The sequence below is a fragment of the Gigantopelta aegis genome, chromosome 9 (genome assembly GCF_016097555.1).
Source record: "Gigantopelta aegis isolate Gae_Host chromosome 9, Gae_host_genome, whole genome shotgun sequence".
Lineage (NCBI taxonomy): Eukaryota > Metazoa > Mollusca > Gastropoda > Neomphalida > Peltospiridae > Gigantopelta > Gigantopelta aegis.
Window position 1 is genome coordinate 66,125,366 of NC_054707.1, and position 20,397 is coordinate 66,145,762.

General features: G+C 36.3%; 1 protein-coding gene across 1 annotated transcript in view; it reads left to right on the top strand.

Annotated features, from left to right (window-relative positions):
- Positions 1-20,397, top strand: part of LOC121382347 (kinesin-like protein KIF28P) — a 50,249-nt gene that overhangs the window by 10,921 nt on the left and 18,931 nt on the right. Inside the window, exons 10-17 of the mRNA XM_041511932.1 lie at positions 397-512; positions 1,070-1,184; positions 7,668-7,731; positions 8,269-8,397; positions 9,511-9,674; positions 12,224-12,372; positions 15,421-15,558; positions 18,130-18,265. Coding sequence (XP_041367866.1) covers positions 397-512; positions 1,070-1,184; positions 7,668-7,731; positions 8,269-8,397; positions 9,511-9,674; positions 12,224-12,372; positions 15,421-15,558; positions 18,130-18,265 — 1,011 coding nt within the window. The remainder of the gene's footprint in view (positions 1-396; positions 513-1,069; positions 1,185-7,667; positions 7,732-8,268; positions 8,398-9,510; positions 9,675-12,223; positions 12,373-15,420; positions 15,559-18,129; positions 18,266-20,397) is intronic.

The following is a 20,397-nucleotide window of genomic DNA, read 5'->3' on the forward strand; positions in this document are numbered from 1 at the left end:
GAGGTTTTAATGTTGTTTATTTTGTGTTGGTAGAAGTTTTAATGCTTTTTATTTTGTGATGTAGAGGTTTTAATACTGTTTATTTTGTGTTGGTAGAGGTTTTAATGCTGTTTATTTTGTGTTGGTATAAGTTTTAATTCTGTTTTATTTTGTGATGTAGAGGTTTTAATACTGTTTATTTTGTAATGTAGAGGTTTTAATACTGTTTATTTTGTGTTGTTTATTTTGTGTTGATAGAAGTTTTAATACTGTTTATTTTGTGTTAGTAGAGGTTTTAATACTGTTTATTTTGTGTTGGTAGAGGTTTTAATACTGTTTATTTTGTGTTGGTAGAAGTTTTAATGCTGTTTATTTTGTGATGTAGAGGTTTTAATGCTGTTTATTTTGTGCCGGTAGAGGTTGAAGAGATGAAGAAAGGGTTGGAGGAACAGCTCAAAGAGAACCAGCGTGAGATGGAGGAGATGAAGAAATCCTGGGAACAGAGAATGGCCGAGTCGCAGGCCGACAGCATGGTCAGTTAACTGAGATGTAACAAAAACAAGAACATTGTTTAATCAGCAACTGTAAAGTGTCAGGTGTATAGGCCTAGGTCAAACGACATGTAAGAAGAAATCTGCTGTAATGTTTTCAAGTGATCTTTTGTGTCCACTTTACAAGATTCATAGCGAGAGGGGTTTGTTAGCATTTGGCCAGATTCAGCTAAAGCAAGGGGTCTTTTGTGGTCTTCTACCAGTTTCACAGCAAGCCAGGGTTTTGTAAGTGTATTTTACTAGATTAAAAGCAGTGGGTGGGTGGGTGTAGCTTTTGTATGACAAAATCCAAAGCCAGTGATCTTTTCTGTGCATTTTTTAAGATTCAAATCATAAATTTTTTATTTTCTATAGTGTTTATTGCATCCCACCATTAGTTTTGTGGCATTAACTGACTGGCCAACCGATGAAAGAACAGTTGTTTTAAAGCATGGTTTTGTGTGTGAGTATTATTTTTCCCTTCTCATTTCATCTGCTTCTAAATCATTTTAAGTGTCCTGGATTTCTGTTTTATGGGTTGTTTATTTGTGTTTTCACAGACGGAACTCCAGGAAGAGAAGAAGAAGCAGGAGGAGCGTAAGGTTGTTCCTCACTTCTGGAACCTCAACGAAGACCCAGCACTCACGGCCATGGTCATCCACTTCTGCAGGCCTGGTATGATTATTACCACTGTATCTTATTTTTTCACGGGGCGGGACGTAGTCCAGTGGTAAAGTGCTTACTCGATGTGCGGTCTGTTTGAGATCTATCCCATAGGATTGGCATATTGGGCTATTTCTCATTCCAATCAGTGCACCATAGTGGTATGTGCTATTCTGTCTGGTGCATATATAACAGATCCTTTACTACTAAAGTAGTGTCAGAAATAGAATAAAAAAATTTTTCGTCAATTATTTTGTCAATTTTGTAAATATTTTGTAAATACCTATTTAATGATACTCTACCTAATTTAGCATTTAATTGTTTGGGCTCTAATTGATGTACAAGGTGGTGTTTACACTTGAAATTAAAATAAAGATGTCAGTAAACAGGAGATTTGTGACATTTATTGGAACAGACTATAATACATTTTGATGATGTGTGTCAATTTCATTTTTCCTTCAACAAACTTTTAATTTAAAACTGCAAGTTAACTGATTATTTTGAATTGCAGCATAAATTATAAATTATGACCAACATATTTAGTGAATATAAATTCAATATAAGTACAATAGAAATTAACACAATCTTGCAACCACTTAAAGGTGCTATATCATAGTTATATGTGGGCATCTGTTTGTGATAAAGATTCTCCAATAAAAATGTATTTTCTACTAGTAGATTAAATTATTTCCTATAATCATTTATGGGCATATAGTTAAAGGTGTAGTTTTTAAATGTTAAAGTAACATTTAATAAAAACATGATTTGCAACAGCTGTCATTATGCAACTTTGAGCTAGCACCTTTAATTCCGGTGTAATAGATCACAAACTCAAAATGATTCTTGACAGTTTTGCTCAAAAGTTACTTATAATTTTGTTTTAGGGAGGGATAGGGGCAAACCATCATCAGAAACAGTCCCTCACATATTGTAACAGCAATGAAATTGACACATGTTGACCAAAATTTGTTATAGTCTGTTCCAATAAAGTGCACAAATCACCTGTTTACTGACATATTTCTTTTAATTTCAAGAGTAAACACCACCTTGAACATCAATGAGAGCTAAAACAAGTAAATGCTAAATTAGGTAAACTATTGTTAAATAGGTATTTACAAAATATTTACTTGTCTGTTTAATATGTAAGAAATAATCGACGAAAATAATTTTTATTCTATTTCCGACACTACTTTAGTGGAAACGTGTACTGGGCTTCCTCTCTAAGACTATATGTCAAATAACAAAATGTGATTAATAAATCACTGTGCTCTAGTGATATCATTAAACAAAACAGTTATTCGAACTTTAACTGATTTTTTGTTACATTTATTTTTATGCTTACCGTATATTGCCGTGTATTAGCTGACTCCTTGTATAAGCCGACCTCTTAGTTTGACCCTAAATGTCAAGTACAAAATCATCGGCCTCGTGTATAAGCCGAAGTCATCTTTTGTCCAGGTGTACATTGTATTGATTTCAATATGATCAACAAATAACTTGTGCTTTTCTTTTTCATTATATTTTTCCCCTTTAATTATTACAGACACAGTAATTGTTATCGCAATGCTAGCGTCTTCCATGCCATGCAAAACTAATTTAGCACCAATAAATCATAACTGGAAAATAAACAATTCAAGCTGTAACAATATATCACTGAACATAAGTAATTAAATTATTCACTGGAAAGCAAATAATACACTTATTAAGGCATGTTTAATCCCTGTTTTCCCCTCACACGAAACAAACGATTCTGTGATCCATGCCTGTTGTTTATACTGGTACAGGTGGCAAAATCGTGTGATCCAATCAAATAAGAGCTTACAAAATGATATAGACAGAGGTGTCGGTAAAAAACGTCCTGTCAAACAAAGATGGTGGATGTTTGGAAAGAACACGTTTTTACCATTGAAATGACAATAAAACAAGTAATTTTTATAAATCATAGTCATTTCGTACCTAAGTCATATCGTACCGTCCATTTCGTACCATGCTGCCTGGACATTTCATACCCTAGTCATTTCATACCTTGGTCATTTTGTACCATTGCAGAAAGTCTTTTCGTACCCTAGTCATTTCGTACCATTGTGAAAAGTCATTTCGTATCCCAGTCATTTTGTACCCTAGTCATTTCATACCAGAATATAAAAAACAAATCGACTATAGCATAAAAACTGTGTTTTTTTAAACTTTATTTGGACAGTTTGAAATTCAGAACACGTTACTGTGCAGCATATCGTTATTGATACTCATGATACCTGTCAACTGTTATATGCTTCAAGTCAAGCTGTTTTCAGTGAACACTGTCTATTGGTCTGAAACTTATTCAATATTTTTTACAAGTTACATTTTATGATTTTATTTTCAAAAGAAGATTTTGATGTAAATTATTGCACAGAGTATAGACCCTACACTATAGGCCTACCATAACAAGGACAAAAATAGATAGCCAATGAAACTATCGGAAAAAAACATATGACGATACATACACAGTTTAAAAAACCCCAACTAGAATATTACAAATAAAATTTTAAATTAAATTGTTATGCTATGGTACGATATGACTTTCAGTTATGGTACGAAATGACCAAGGTACGGAATGACTTTTTGCAATGGTACGAAATGACCAGGGTACGAATTGACCAAGGTACGAAATGACTTTTTGCAATGGTACGAAATGACCAGGGTACGAAATGACCAGCGTACGAAATGACCAAATTAAGTACGAATTAAATGACTATGGTACGAAATGACCATGGTACGAAGTGACTAGCAACCATTTTTATTATTATTAATCAAACTATTAATGCATTCAAGAACAAAAAACTATATAATATTGCATGATGGGGTGTTTTATTTATACTGTGCACAAATTATTGTTACATAAGCTGTGAAAGGCTGTACGGGTCTGATCAAAATTTGTAAGTCGCAGTCGGGAGTGTTTTCGATCGGAATTTTATGAACCATTTTGTTGCCTCTGTGTATAAGCCAACTCTCTTCTTTTGGAAAGTATACTAAAAGGCAAAAAAGTTATTGTGACACACAAAAGACAAAGATAATTGATGATAAGTTTTTATTACCGTGTATGAAACTGTATAACATGGAAAGAAAAATGTCCGAAGGTATGAAAACGAGCAATAGTCCATCAAAAGGGCACACTTGCCATATGCAAATGAGCCACATCACTAGAGGGGGTCCAGAGCGAAGTTCACACAGTCAGTAGCGAGTGTGTCCAACTTGAGCATCGATACAGGCCTGGCACCGTCGTCCCATTGAGGGATGGTACAGGCTCTGAGGGTTGCTGGCTGGAACCTGTTTCGCAGATGTGTGGTTCAGATCCATGTGTCTTGGCGAGTGGTTGTCACGGATGGTTGGCCGCTACAGGGACGGTCCCTGACCTGGTTGTTTTGTTGATATCGTTGCCATAATAAGTGCCATTTGATGTTTCTGTGGACGTTGAATTGACGTGCAACATCACGCTGCAAGGTCCCAGATTTAAGCATCCCTATGACTCCCTATCTGTCATTTTCACTGAAGCGTGGCATGACGAAATTGCATCAAACAGTTCACTAATGGTGTTTTTCTGACTTATGGACTTCTGAAGGCTGCACAGAGTGGCAATGATTTGCGACTGAATGTTTAGCCTTTTATGGTAAACACTGGACAGCATTTCTCCCGAATATTCCATGTTTCTTGCACAAAGCATGCAATCACTGCAACAACTGCTTGGTTGCATTTCTTCAAGCTGTTTCATGCACATTTTCTCTGATTTACATCTATAAATCTATTCACTAATTTATTACTCCAAACAATCCATGTCACAATAACTTTTGCCTTTTAGTATATTTCTAAACTTCAAAAGTTGGCAAATACATGGCAATATACAGTATATCCAGTTACGGTTCAAGTATGCTGTCCTGGGCACACAAACATCTGCTGTTTGGGCTGTCTGTTAAGAACAGTGCTTAGTAGTTAGAGGTTAATAAGAGAAAATTGTGTAGTGGCCCCATTGAGCCATTGTGCATCATTAAATAACATGTTTCTTCCTTCTTCCTTTCACAGCTGTTTACACTGTTTTATTCATAATTTTTTAGTGCTATCCTGCCTGTGCATATAAAAGATCCCTTGCTACTAATTGAAAAATATAGCGGGTTTCCTCTCTAAGACTATATGTTAAAGTTACCATATGTTTGACATCCAATAGCTGATGATTAATAAATCAATGTGCTCTAAACAAACTTTACTTTTACTTTAATTTTCAAATTTTTGTATTGATCCTCTCTTCAACATCCAGTGGTCAGTGTATTTTTCTTGCTGGGATGTATACTGACTGTGCGCCACATTTTAATGGAGTGTAATCATTGAAGCTGACGAGAAATGATATTAAAGTTTTAAAGTTTTTAAAAAACTTTGATTTCTATACAAAGTTTTAAAATATACCTAGCTTGATGTCTGTGTTGTATTGTATTTCTCCCACAGCTCTTTACACTGTGGTTTTACATAGTTGTATAAATAATATTTTCATATACTTACCTTTCTGACACCCAATAGCCGATATGTATTTTTGTGCATGGTGTCGATAAACATTCATTCATTCATTCATTCATTCATTCATTGCTGGGATGTTGTTAAATATTCATTCATTCATTCATTCATTCATTCAGTCATTATTTTATTCATTTATTTACTGTAAAAACAACACAAAGCAGGGGACAATATTTCGAAATCTAAAGGGAACCGGAAGTCGGTTCACATGGTTTTTACCTAGGTAACCAATTGTTTGGTTGCGTGAATTATATTTGTGTAACCCGCGGGTTACCTGATCGGTTACCTCAAAATTATGTTGAAATTATATTTTAAATACATAGTTTTTAGCTGAAACATAAAGTTAAAACAATACAAAAGAAAACATTTAAAAAAAAAAATGTCTTTAATGCTTGCTAAAGTTAACAATATTATAAAAGAACTCAATATTAGCCCCAGTACTGAAACAAAATACAGGGGCGTAGACAGAAATTTTCTTAGCATTACGCACGCCAAAAGTGTGCCCTAGTGGGGATATTCGGGGGGCCTCCCCTGTGAATTGTTTTTTAATCAGGACTCCTGTAGATGTAATCTGAGCCTTTTCAAAGGCATTGTTGGTTGTTTTTGTTTTGTTTTTTTGTAATCTTTTTTATAGTCAATTTTAAGAGGATATTTTATAGAACAATTACAGACAGCCTCGACCTATTCCCGGATTTTGTTTTTGCATTATGCACATGCATACTGTGCGTAATGGGCGCTACGCCTTTGAAATATATATATACATAATCATTTGGAGGGATTCCTTTTTGCGTTTTGCATTGGCTATGCTACTTTCATTTTATCGATGGTACTTCTATACTACAGTGACGTTCCAAATGTTTGGGGGATTTTAAAGCTCATTAAGCGATGTTAGTATTTTTCAATTTTTATGACACTTTTGGACTCCTGTTTACGTTAAAACTGTTTTTAACATATGCAAAATTATAGCCAATCCAATATTATATCTACATATATACCTTTAAGAGATAAAATAGCAGTAGATAATTTAGCCATCCCTAGCAGTCTGAGCACATTTCTTTAAAACTTTTTTAAAAGTTTAGACTGGTCGCAAGTTACAACTGTTGCAGTATAATGTTGTTTACTGGTTTGCTGCGTATCAAGTATCTAAAATTCAGCCTAAAACATTTGTCGGAATACTAGTACTAGTAGTAGTATGTCTGGATGAATAAACTTCTTATAATTGTGAAGTTTGCAAGTTTTAATTTCTGAACGTTTACAGGTCATGACGTAACCAATTTGCGGTTTGCATAAATTTAATTTTGCGTAACCGACACGCGAACAGAACAGCGGTTCGCGTGAAATATTGTGCCCTGCAAAGAAGTGAATTTATACCATTTCCAACAAACATAGTCAAACCTTTATTTATTTCTGTTTACTGTCCATTTTTCAACCATTATATTCAAATGTATTTAGCCATTTTACAAAGATTGGATCAATAGAGAGATATCTGGAACAATTGTTACGTGTATACATGTATAAAAAATAATAATTTAAGAACAACAAAATTTATGATTAAATAAAATCTTGCTATTTTGGAACCATTTGTAGAATTATGTATTTAATAAATAACTACTAGGTCATTTTGGAATCGGTGTCATTCTTTTCTAAATAAATTATGTAAAATATATAGCTTTTATGTTGCACATAAATTGCATTTTGAACCACTGCAAACACCAGTAACACCAGAATGACATTGAATTTGCCAAAATTGATAATTTTAGCAAGTAGTTATTGGCAATGTTTACTTCAAACAAAATCCCTGTAACAGTCCATCATTTACACTGCCTAATATCCTAGGTCAGTGCCGTTAACAACATTTCCATGTACGGTAAATGAAATGTGTTTTTGTTTTGTTATTAAAGCACAGAGCAGTTATTTTAATTTCTGTTTGATTTTTGGTGTGTTATTTTGCAGGAAAGTGTCGTGTTGGTAATAAATCGGCATCACCGACTCCAGAGATTCTGCTTAATGGACTAAGGTGGGTGTTTATCTTTACGCTTTATTCATAATTTTATAATTAAAGTAAAGTTAAATCCAGACAAAACATGTTGTGTAAAATTATAGTCCTATATCAAGAGATGACATTACAAAATACATTTTTTATTTCCAATAAATCCTATTTCAGTTTTATCATTATTTTAATAAAAAAATCCTGAATTAACTTGCTTTTTGTCTAAAAGGAAGAAAATATACTTGAGTTAACTCCCTTGAATAGTAATGCATGTCATACAATTTTGTCTGTAGTTTGGATTGATTTTTATAGTAAATTACAAACAGCTTTTGTTTATGAATATTTTAGAGACAGAAAGTTAAAAGTTTATTTTTTGTTTAACGACACCACCAGATCACATGTTTCAGGGTTTTTTCTCATACTTGTATACTTCCATTCTCTGGTATGATTTCATGAAACCCAACAACATAAAAACCTAGCTGTTTAAATGTAGATGTAGTAAATCCTGTTTGAAATTTTTTACACGCTCAGTAAGTTATAAAAAAAAAATTCTTGTTGGTTTAGCATTCAGAAGGAGCATGCCGTGGTGGAAAACAACAAAGGTGTGGTCAAACTGGTGCCGATACCAGGCGCGAAAATCACCGTCAACGGAGAACAAATCAAAGCCAGCAAAGAGCTGCATCACAATGACAGGTACAGTTGTGATTCCAGGGGTGAATCAGGGATTTTATAAAGGGGTTGGGTAGGGGTCACGAAATTTCTAAAAAGGGCAGTTTGAGTTTGTTGAAGGCAAATAAGCTGAGCTCATAAAGGGAGCTAGATCGGTAAGTGTGTTTGGGGACATGCTGTTTGGAAAATGTTCACAATGAGGATGCTTAGAGACACGGGCAGTTGGGACCCCTGTGACCCTCTTCTACATCTGCCAATGGATTCTCTGTCAGTACTGTATCATAAGCTGTATTATTACCCATATGGTTAATAATATCTTGGTACATATAGTGATACATCCCACTAGAACCCCAAGTGAGACGTAACTCTTTGACGTCATTCAGTGACGTCGTCATTTGGTGCGCTACAACCTTCAGGAACATCAAGCAAACGAGTTTGAGTAATAGAACTTAAGATCGATTATGGGTAATAATTAGGATATTAAACTTGCCTCCATTTTGTATCATGTTTATGTCCATCATGAAATAATTTTCATTGTCACTCAATAAAGCTTGTGACAATTGAAAATTATTTCACTCGGGACATAAACATTATACGAAATGAAAGCTCGTTTAATATCCTATAAATACTTCTCGGTCAGTACTGTACAGCAAACTTTTTAATACATGGAGGTAGTCTTCCATAAATACACAGAAGTATGTGTTTTAGTTACTTTACAGTCACACTTTATTGCTCGACATTATTATGTGTGTATTTTAAACAATACCCAATCAACAGTTTTATTTTTTATGATGATTTTGTTTATATATTTGTTTATGCATTCATTCATTTCATTCATTCACTAATTCATTCATTCATTCATTCATTCATTTTAAACATTCATTCATTCATTTTAATTATCAAACCCATTTTGTCCATTCATTTCTCCATCTGTCTGTGCATCTGTCCATCCATCCATCCATCCATCCATCCACCCACCCATCCATCCACCCACCCATCCATCCATCGGCACTTCTGTAATATTACACATTATTGAAAAGCTAATACCTTAAACTAGCACTCATGGCTCATTTCACTCCCATCTGATCGTGTGTTATGTTTTGAAGAGCATCACTTTCTCCTTGTTGTAACTTACAGAGTGATATTTGGTTCGAACCATCTGTACGTGTTCCACCACCCCCAGGACGAGGCGAAGCAGATCAAACAAGGGCTGAAGATAGAGACCCCTACGTACAACTCCGTGCAGGAGGAACTGGCCCAGCACACGGGACTCGTCAAAAATGAAGTGGGCAAGTCAAAAGGTAACTTGTTTTCATTAGCGTTTTTTTTTTGGGTTAACATTTATAGTACTAGCAAGAAGATAATTGAAATGGTAGTGTAGTACTAGCAGAACATAATGAAAACAAAAAGAAGGGATATCTGTTGGAAACATATTTTCAACCATAAATATTGAATAGTAAATCTCATTATTAAAGAGATATTTTGTACTGTAAATGATAATAATACATCTCTATTATAGATACCATAGAAGAGATGCGTGTACTTTATTGCGAATATTATTAATAAATCTATTACAGAGCATTGAGAAGATATTTATACTGTAACTGTTGATAAAAAAATCTTTATTACAGAGAATATAGAAGGGCTGTTTTATACTGTAAATATTAATAAATCTCTGTTACAGTGGACATGTTACTGCAGGAAGACCTGATACAGATGGTAAATGAGGCTAACGCTAGATATTAATAGTAAATCTCTGTTACAGAGGATATGTTACTACAGGAAGACCTGATACAGATGGTAAATGAGGCTAACGCTAGATATTAATAGTAAATCTCTGTTACAGAGGACATGTTACTGCAAGAAGACCTGATACAGATGGTAAACGAGGCTAACGCTAGATATTAATAGTAAATTTCTGTTACAGAGGACATGTTACTGCAGGAAGACCTGATACAGATGGTAAACGAGGCTAACGCTAGATATTAATAGTAAATCTCTGTTACAGAGGACATGTTACTGCAGGAAGACCTGATACAGATGGTAAACGAGGCTAACGCTAGATATTAATAGTAAATCTCTGTTACAGGCTAACGCTAGATATTAATAGTAAATTTCTGTTACAGAGGACATGTTACTGCAGGAAGACCTGATACAGATGGTAAACGAGGCTAACGCTAGATATTAATAGTAAATCTCTGTTACAGGCTAACGCTAGATATTAATAGTAAATTTCTGTTACAGAGGACATGTTACTGCAGGAAGACCTGATACAGATGGTAAACGAGGCTAACGCTAGATATTAATAGTAAATCTCTGTTACAGAGGACATGTTACTACAGGAAGACCTGATACAGATGGTAAACGAGGCTAACGCTAGATATTAATAGTAAATCTCTGTTACAGAGGACATGTTACTGCAGGAAGACCTGATACAGATGGTAAACGAGGCTAACACTAGATATTAATAGTAAATCTCTGTTACAGAAGACATGTTACTGCAGGAAGACCTTATACAGATGGTAAATGAGGCTAATGCTAGATATTAATAGTAAATCTCTGTTACAGAAGACATGTTACTGCAGGAAGACCTGATACAGATGGTAAACGAGGCTAACGCTAGATATTAATAGTAAATCTCTGTTACAGAAGACATGTTACTACAGGAAGACCTTATACAGATGGTAAAGGAGGCTAACGCTAGATATTAATAGTAAATCTCTGTTACAGAAGACATGTTACTACAGGAAGACCTGATACAGATGGTAAACGAGGCTAACGCTAGATATTAATAGTAAATCTCTGTTACAGTGGACATGTTACTGCAGGAAGACCTGATACAGATGGTAAACGAGGCTAACACTAGATATTAATAGTAAATCTGTGTTACAGAAGACATGTTACTGCAGGAAGACCTTATACAGATGGTAAATGAGGCTAACGCTAGATATTAATAGTAAATCTCTGTTACAGAAGACATGTTACTGCAGGAAGACCTGATACAGATGGTAAACGAGGCTAACACTAGATATTAATAGTAAATCTCTGTTACAGAAGACATGTTACTACAGGAAGACCTTATACAGATGGTAAATGAGGCTAACGCTAGATATTAATAGTAAATCTCTGTTACAGAAGACATGTTACTGCAGGAAGACCTGATACAGATGGTAAACGAGGCTAACGCTAGATATTAATAGTAAATCTCTGTTACAGAGGACATGTTACTGCAGGAAGACCTTATACAGATGGTAAACGAGGCTAACACTTGATATTAATAGTAAATCTCTGTTACAGAAGACATGTTACTACAGGAAGACCTTATACAGATGGTAAATGAGGCTAACGCTAGATATTAATAGTAAATCTCTGTTACAGAGGACATGTTACTGCAGGAAGACCTTATACAGATGGTAAATGAGGCTAACGCTTGATATTAATAGTAAATCTCTGTTACAGAGGACATGTTACTGCAGGAAGACCTGATACAGATGGTAAACGAGGCTAACGCTAGATATTAATAGTAAATCTCTGTTACAGGCTAACGCTAGATATTAATAGTAAATCTCTGTTACAGGCTAATGCTAGATATTAATAGTAAATCTCTGTTACAGGCCAACGCTAGATATTAATAGTAAATCTCTGTTACAGGCTAACGCTAGATATTAATAGTAAATCTCTGTTACAGAGGACATGTTACTGCAGGAAGACCTGATACAGATGGTAAACGAGGTTAACGCTAGATATTAATAGTAAATCTCTGTTACAGAGGACATGTTACTGCAGGAAGACATGATACAGATGGTAAACGAGGCTAACGCTAGATATTAATAGTAAATCTTTGTTACAGAGGACATGTTACTGCAGGAAGACCTGATACAGATGCTGCCGATGGTGAACGAGGCCAACGCTATGTCTGAGGAGCTCGATAAGCGAGTCAAGTTTGAATTGGCCCTTGTGTCGCCCCAGGCCCGAGGACTCACCGAGGGCAACACCGAGGTAAAGTATTGGAAGATATTTCAGGTCATGCTAGCATGAGAGCAGGGCTTCTAGATTATGGTAGCCCCACTCCCATGACTAGTGATATTCAATGTTGGGCTAGTAAATAACTACTATTGCCATGTCCGATGGCTAGTGAAAAAAACCTTGTCAATAACTGCATATAAGTATATTTTATATACCCCCCCTCCCCATCCCTGAATCTTAGTGTTTTTAAGCTCTATCTCCCTATTTAGGTGACATTATTACTATTAGTAAAATTGTATTAACTTAAAGTAAAGTAGGGCTAGTGAATTTTTAATCATGGTTAGTACATATTAAAAATCACTGATCCCATGGCTAGGGGATTTTATACAATTTCTAGAAGCCCTGCATGAGAGACTGGGATGTGTACATGTATGTGATTAATTACTGCAGAGTTTATACAATGTCTAGAAGCCCTGCATGAGAGACTGGGATGTGTACATGTATGTGATTAATTACTGCAGAGTTTATACAATGTCTAGAAGCCCTGCATGAGAGACTGGGATGTGTACATGTATGTGATTAATTACTGCAGAGTTTATACAATGTCTAGAAGCCCTGCATGAGAGACTGGGATGTCTACATGTATGTGATTAATTACTGCAGAGTTTATACAATGTCTAGAAGCCCTGCATGAGAGACTGGGATGTGTACATGTATGTGATTAATTACTGCAGAGTTTATACAATGTCTAGAAGCCCTGCACGAGAGACTGGGATGTGTACATGTATGTGATTAATTACTGCAGAGTTTATACAATGTCTAGAAGCCCTGCACGAGAGACTGGGATGTGTACATGTATGTGAATAATTACTGCAGAGTTTATACAATGTCTAGAAGCCCTGCACGAGAGACTGGGATGTGTACATGTATGTGATTAATTACTGCAGAGTTTATACAATGTCTAGAAGCCCTGCACGAGAGACTGGGATGTGTACATGTATGTGATTAATTACTGCAGAGTTTATACAATGTCTAGAAGCCCTGCATGAGAGACTGGGATGTCTACATGTATGTGATTAATTACTGCAGAGTTTATACAATGTCTAGAAGCCCTGCATGAGAGACTGGGATGTGTACATGTATGTGAATAATTACTGCAGAGTTTATACAATGTCTAGAAGCCCTGCATGAGAGACTGGGATGTGTACATGTATGTGATTAATTACTGCAGAGTTTATACAATGTCTAGAAGCCCTGCATGAGAGACTGGGATGTCTACATGTATGTGAATAATTACTGCAGAGTTTATACAATGTCTAGAAGCCCTGCATGAGAGACTGGATGTGTACATGTATGTGAATAATTACTGCAGAGTTTATACAATGTCTAGAAGCCCTGCATGAGAGACTGGGATGTGTACATGTATGTGATTAATTACTGCAGAGTTTATACAATGTCTAGAAGCCCTGCATGAGAGACTGGGATGTGTACATGTATGTGATTAATTACTGCAGAGTTTATACAATGTCTAGAAGCCCTGCATGAGAGACTGGGATGTGTACATGTATGTGATTAATTACTGCAGAGTTTATACAATGTCTAGAAGCCCTGCATGAGAGACTGGGATGTGTACATGTATGTGAATAATTACTGCAGAGTTTATACAATGTCTAGAAGCCCTGCATGAGAGACTGGGATGTGTACATGTATGTGAATAATTACTGCAGAGTTTATACAATGTCTAGAAGCCCTGCATGAGAGACTGGGATGTGTACATGTATGTGATTAATTACTGCAGAGTTTATACAATGTCTAGAAGCCCTGCATGAGAGACTGGGATGTGTACATGTATGTGAATAATTACTGCAGAGTTTATACAATGTCTAGAAGCCCTGCATGAGAGACTGGGATGTGTACATGTATGTGATTAATTACTGCAGAGTTTATACAATGTCTAGAAGCCCTGCATGAGAGACTGGGATGTGTACATGTATGTGATTAATTACTGCAGAGTTTATACAATGTCTAGAAGCCCTGCATGAGAGACTGGGATGTGTACATGTATGTGATTAATTACTGCAGAGTTTATACAATGTCTAGAAGCCCTGCACGAGAGACTGGGATGTGTACATGTATGTGATTAATTACTGCAGAGTTTATACAATGTCTAGAAGCCCTGCACGAGAGACTGGGATGTGTACATGTATGTGATTAATTACTGCAGAGTTTATACAATGTCTAGAAGCCCTGCACGAGAGACTGGGATGTGTACATGTATGTGATTAATTACTGCAGAGTTTATACAATGTCTAGAAGCCCTGCATGAGAGACTGGGATGTCTACATGTATGTGATTAATTACTGCAGAGTTTATACAATGTCTAGAAGCCCTGCATGAGAGACTGGGATGTCTACATGTATGTGATTAATTACTGCAGAGTTTATACAATGTCTAGAAGCCCTGCATGAGAGACTGGGATGTGTACATGTATGTGATTAATTACTGCAGAGTTTATACAATGTCTAGAAGCCCTGCATGAGAGACTGGGATGTGTACATGTATATGATTAATTACTGCAGAGTTTACTCTTGTAACACCTGGGGCAGGATGTAGCCCAGTGGTAAAGCATTTGCTTGATGTGTGGTCGGTGTTCCCATTGGCCTATTTCTCGTTCCAGCCATTGCACAATGACTGGTATATCAAAGGCTGTGGTATATGCTATCCTGTCATTGGAATGGTGCATATAAAAAATTCCTTACTACTAATGGAAAAATGTAGTAGGTTTCCTCTCTAAGACTATATGTCAGAATTACCAATTGTCTGACATCCAATAGCTGAAGACTAGTAAATAATAAATAATGTGCTCTAGTGGTGTTGTTAAACAAAACAAACTTTCTTTTAGATGCTATAAAGTGTAAACTACTGACCTTTATGTATCCAGCCATTCCAGGACGGATAATCAGCGTATTCTTACAGTTTGTTTCTAAACAAATGTTTCGTTATCTTATGCTAGTTTCTATGGGAAAATATAACAATTATTTCTCTGATACATGTTTGTGATTGTTTCTCCCTGGTTGCTAGGTTATGGTAAAGATGAAGAACTTGGATAACGACAATGAGTGGATGTTGGACCGTAACGACTTCATTAACCGTAAATACCTGATGCAGGAGATGTACCAGAACTACATGGAGGGTGCACCGGACTGGGATGTAGAACAGGTACAAATTAAACAAGAGGGGCAACTGTGCTACTGGTTTTGGTGGTGTCCTGGTTAAGCCATCAGACATAAGGCTGCTGGGTACTGGGTTCGCAGCCCAGTAACAGCTCCCACCCAGTTTAACAACTCAGTTTCTAGGTGTAAGGCCACTACACTGACTTGTCTCTCATGAACCACTAACAACTAATTGCTAACCCTCTGTCCTGGACAGATAGCTGAGGTGTGTGCCCAGGACAGCGTGCTTGAACCTTAATTTGATATAAGCTCAAGACTAATAAGTTGAAATTAAAATTGTGCTCCTCTCCCTAACCTCATCAGTTGGACCTAAAGTGCAAGAAACAAAACATTAATTTAATATACTCTTTTGAACTAGAGTTTTATTTAAAATTGTACAGTATAGCATTGCTAATTTTGGGGAATTTGATTAATTGTTGTGTTCCTTACCACACATTATGTGTGTTCTAGTCGGTGGGTATGGTCAACAAAATACTGTTGTTTTCAGTTGTGAACTCCAAAAAATTGAATAATCTCTTGTACGGTGCAGGCTTTATCTTAAACAAAATCCAAATTAACATTAAATCAGATGACTAGAACTTATTGCATTATGATTATATTAAATTGCTAACTATCTCATTTGAAAATCAACTTATAGTTGAAACTTGAATTTGGTGACAGATTTTTAAAACAAACTGCTAATAATGGTTAGGGTCAGTCTTAAATTCTGAAGGTGTAATAATATATACTTGAGGAAAGAGAAATGTTTTTATTAGTCCCCTATCAGTCCAATGACGGGGACTATAGGTTTGTCTCTGTCCATCCATCTGTCTGTCTGTCTATCCCACATTGTTTCCGCAATGCCTCAAGATACTGAGTTGACACTTTGTGCATAGCTTTATCATGTAGAGTTACAGGTCAAGTTTGACTTTCATGAGTATTGGCCTATTTTTAACACAGTTATGGTCCTTGAACTTGATACATGAACATCTGTTGTGTCCACAAGGGAACATGTATTGCTATATCGGTACTCTCAGCATCCTTGTTGCTCAGAGGGGCAGGCGTAGCCCAGTGGTAATATGTTCGCTTGATTCTCAGTCGGTCTGGAATCGATCCCCATCGGTGGGCCCATTGGGCTATTTCTTGCTGTAGCCAGTGCACCATGACTGGTATATCAAAAGCCATGGTATGAGTTATCCTGTCTGTGAGATAGTGCATATAAAAGATCCGTTGCTGCTAATCGAAAAGAGTAGCCCGTGACGTGGCAACAGCGGGTTTCCTCCCTCAATATCTGTGTGGTCCTTAACCATATGTCCAATGCCATATAACCATAAATAAAAATGTGTTGAATGCGTCGTTAAATAAAACATTTCCTTCATTTCCTTTTGGTTGAGAAGAAAGATCCATTCTGCGAGGCGGCAGACAGGGACGTATTGATTGGAACCGCTCACTTGGGAGATACATAAATTTGTTTTCGGGACTTTTCTTTGCAATGTAATATTGAGTTCACATTTTGTGTATAGCTTTATGAATTTATGTCACAGACCAAGTTTCATTTTCATGGCAATAATACTAATTTTTCATATAAATTTATAGCATCTGAACTTAGGAGATATGAATTTGTAGTTGACTTTTTGTGTGTAGCTTTATCAGTTTATGTCAGAGACCAAGTTTGATTTTCATGGCAATATACTAATTTTTCATATAAATTTATGGCCCTTGAATTTAGAAGATATGATTTTCTTTCTCTCCAGAATTTGTTTTGGAAGATATTGAGATGAAAGTTTATATATAGCATTCATGTACTGTTACAGATAAGTTTAACTTTCATGAGGATTTTCCAATTTTCCACACATTTATGGCCTTGAACTTAGGAGATGAGAACATTTGTTGGGCCCAGTAGGGGACAAAGGGCGGGATTTAGCTCAGTCGGTTGAGTGCTCGCTTGAGGTGCTTACATCGCAGGATCGAACCACCTCAGTGGATCCATTCAGTGGATTGGGTTTTTTCTCGTTCCAACCAGTGCACCACAACTGGACAAGGGCTGTGGTATGTGCTTTCCTGTCTGTGGGAAAGTGCATATAAAAGATCCCTTGCTGCATTAGAAAAAATGCAGCAGGTTTCCTCTGATGACTACGAGTCAGAATTACCAAATGTTTGACATCCAATAGCCGATGATTAATTAATCAGTGTGCTCCAGTGGTGTCGTTAAACAAAACAAACAGACTTCAGTAGGAGACATGTGTTGTCTTAACATTACTCTCAGCATCCTTGTTGTCCAATATAGGATCGATTCCCGTCGGTGGGCCCATTAGGCTATTTCTCGTTCCTGCCAGTGCTCCACAACTGGTCAACAAAGGCCGTGGTATGTACTACCCTGTCTGTGGGATGGTGCATATAAAAGATCCCTTGCTGCTAATCGAAAAGATTAGCCCTTGAAGTGGCGACAGCAGGTTTCCTCCCTCAATATATGTGTGTGGTCCTTAACCACATGTCCAACGCCTTATAACCATAATTAAAATGTGTTGAGTGCATCGTTAAATAAAACATTTCCTTCCTTCCTTTCCTTGTTGTCCAGGACAAAGATCCGTTTTGGGAGCCGGCAGACCGAGATGTGTTGATTGGAACGACTCACGTGTATCCTCAGTCCCTGGCCTACTTGATCGAGCTGCAGGAGAGCTTCAAAATCACTGATTACCGGGGAGCTGAACACGGTAACCATAGCCCTTTCGCCTACTTCTCATTACAACCAGTTCACCATGACTGGTATATCAAAGGCTGTGGTGTCTGCTATCCTGTCTGTGGGATGGTGCATATAAATGATCACTTAATACTATTGGAATTCAGGGAGGGACGTAGCCTTGTGGTAAAGTGCTCGCTTGATGCACAGTTAGTCAGGGATCGATCTCCATCGGTTGGCCCATTAGGCTATTTCCTGTTCCAGCCAGTTCACCATGACTGTTATATCAAAGGTGGGATGGTGCATATAAATGCTCCCTTAATACTATTGGAAAAATATAGCAGGTTTCCTCTCTAACACTATGTCAAAATTACCAAATGTTTGACATCCAATAAATCAAGAGTGGGACGTAGCCCAGTGGTACAGCATTCACTCGATGTGCAGTCGGTGTGGGATCAATCCCCGTCGGTGGGTCCATTGGGCTATTTCTTGTTCCTGCCAGTGCACCACGACTGGTATATCAAAGGCCGTGGTATGTACTACCCTGTCTGAGGGATGGTGTATATAAAAGATCCCTTGCTGCTAATCAAAAAGAGTAGCCCATGAAGTGGCGATAGCGGGTTTCCTCCCTCAATATCTGTGTGGTCCTTAACCATATGTCTGACGCCATATAACCATAAATAAAATGTGTTGAGTGCGTCATTAAATAAAACATTTCCTTCCAATAAACCAATGTGTTATAGTGGTGTTGGTAAACAAGACAAACTTTAAAGTGACCATATTGCTGTGCGCTTCAATTAATTTTAATTAGTAGTTTACCTTTATTTATCATGCAGTCACAGTTTGTAATTTGACGATGGTACGCAGCCCTGACTCGCTGTCTACAGAGGAGAGCTGATCTTAACTACCATATATGGCCAGACCTGTCAACCCTCCCGGATTCCGCGGGAGTCTCCCGGTATTTGATCAAATCTCCTTTCACCTGTGCGGGAGACAGTTTCTCCTGTTAAATGACATTTTTGTAAGCATAAAAAAAAATCGATCCTCTTTTGTCAAAATAACAGAAGGGAAGTAACTCTGCCTTTTTTTTTCATTCGGAAAATGTCGACTACTTTCGGTTTCCGAGAATGTAACAGGCCGAATTGCCCCGACTGTTTAACCTTTGCCGAAGTGAGAATTGTGGGATAGCCTATTTATATTGTTAAAAAAGCACATGGAGTTTATAAAATGATGTGTTATTATAATGTTTGTTGTCATCGTAATGTCTACGAAGCGTGTTGCCGCTAATTAAACAGGCTGTGTATTGACATTCAGTGTTGCCATATAAAAAAAAAAAACTATCCAATTTAGTTCTAATAACACCTCTGAATTGTAAAATGTCTTTCCACTGGATTACATAATGCAACTATGACAAATCTGAACTGCCAGACTCCCGAGTTGACAGCGATACACACGATGCATGTTAAAATCACATGTCACAGCAAGACAACGAAAAGACCAATTAGCTGTATAAACATACTTGTGTCAGTTAATTTTGTATGTTTGTGCGGTAAAATGTTGGTTATAAGGGTACACTTCAAGAAATTATTTTTGTACAATTAAAAAATGTTGTGTTTGACATTGACATAAAGTTACTCACGGAAATGGGTATAATTCCGGTATATTTCACACGATGTCCGTAATGAGGTTTTACTTATGATTAATGAAAATACAATGTTTATTGCATCATTATAATGATTTTAAATCAGTACCACGCCACCGTTCCTCATTATAGTAAAAACTGAATATTAATTTATAAGATTTATATAAATTTGTCTTTGGTACTTAGGTACACTAACCACAAATGATAATGTAACGCAACCTGTAAGGCTGTAAGTGTAATACCGTAAATGTACTAATTAAATTTTTTATTTCTTGTTCATGTTCTTAACATTTTTGGATAAAATATTATTATTTTTTTAAATATGTATTAAATCATAATAATATTTAAACTTAAAAAAAAAAAAAAAAAAAAAAAAAAATTATATTTTTTTTTTTTTTTTTTTTTAATGCCAAGATCTAAAGTTAAGAAGTATATATGACATTATAAAGTATTCATATAACTTATTGTAATAATGTTTTTTTGAAATCTTGCGATTTTGGGTTAAATTGTGTGAATTTAAAAAA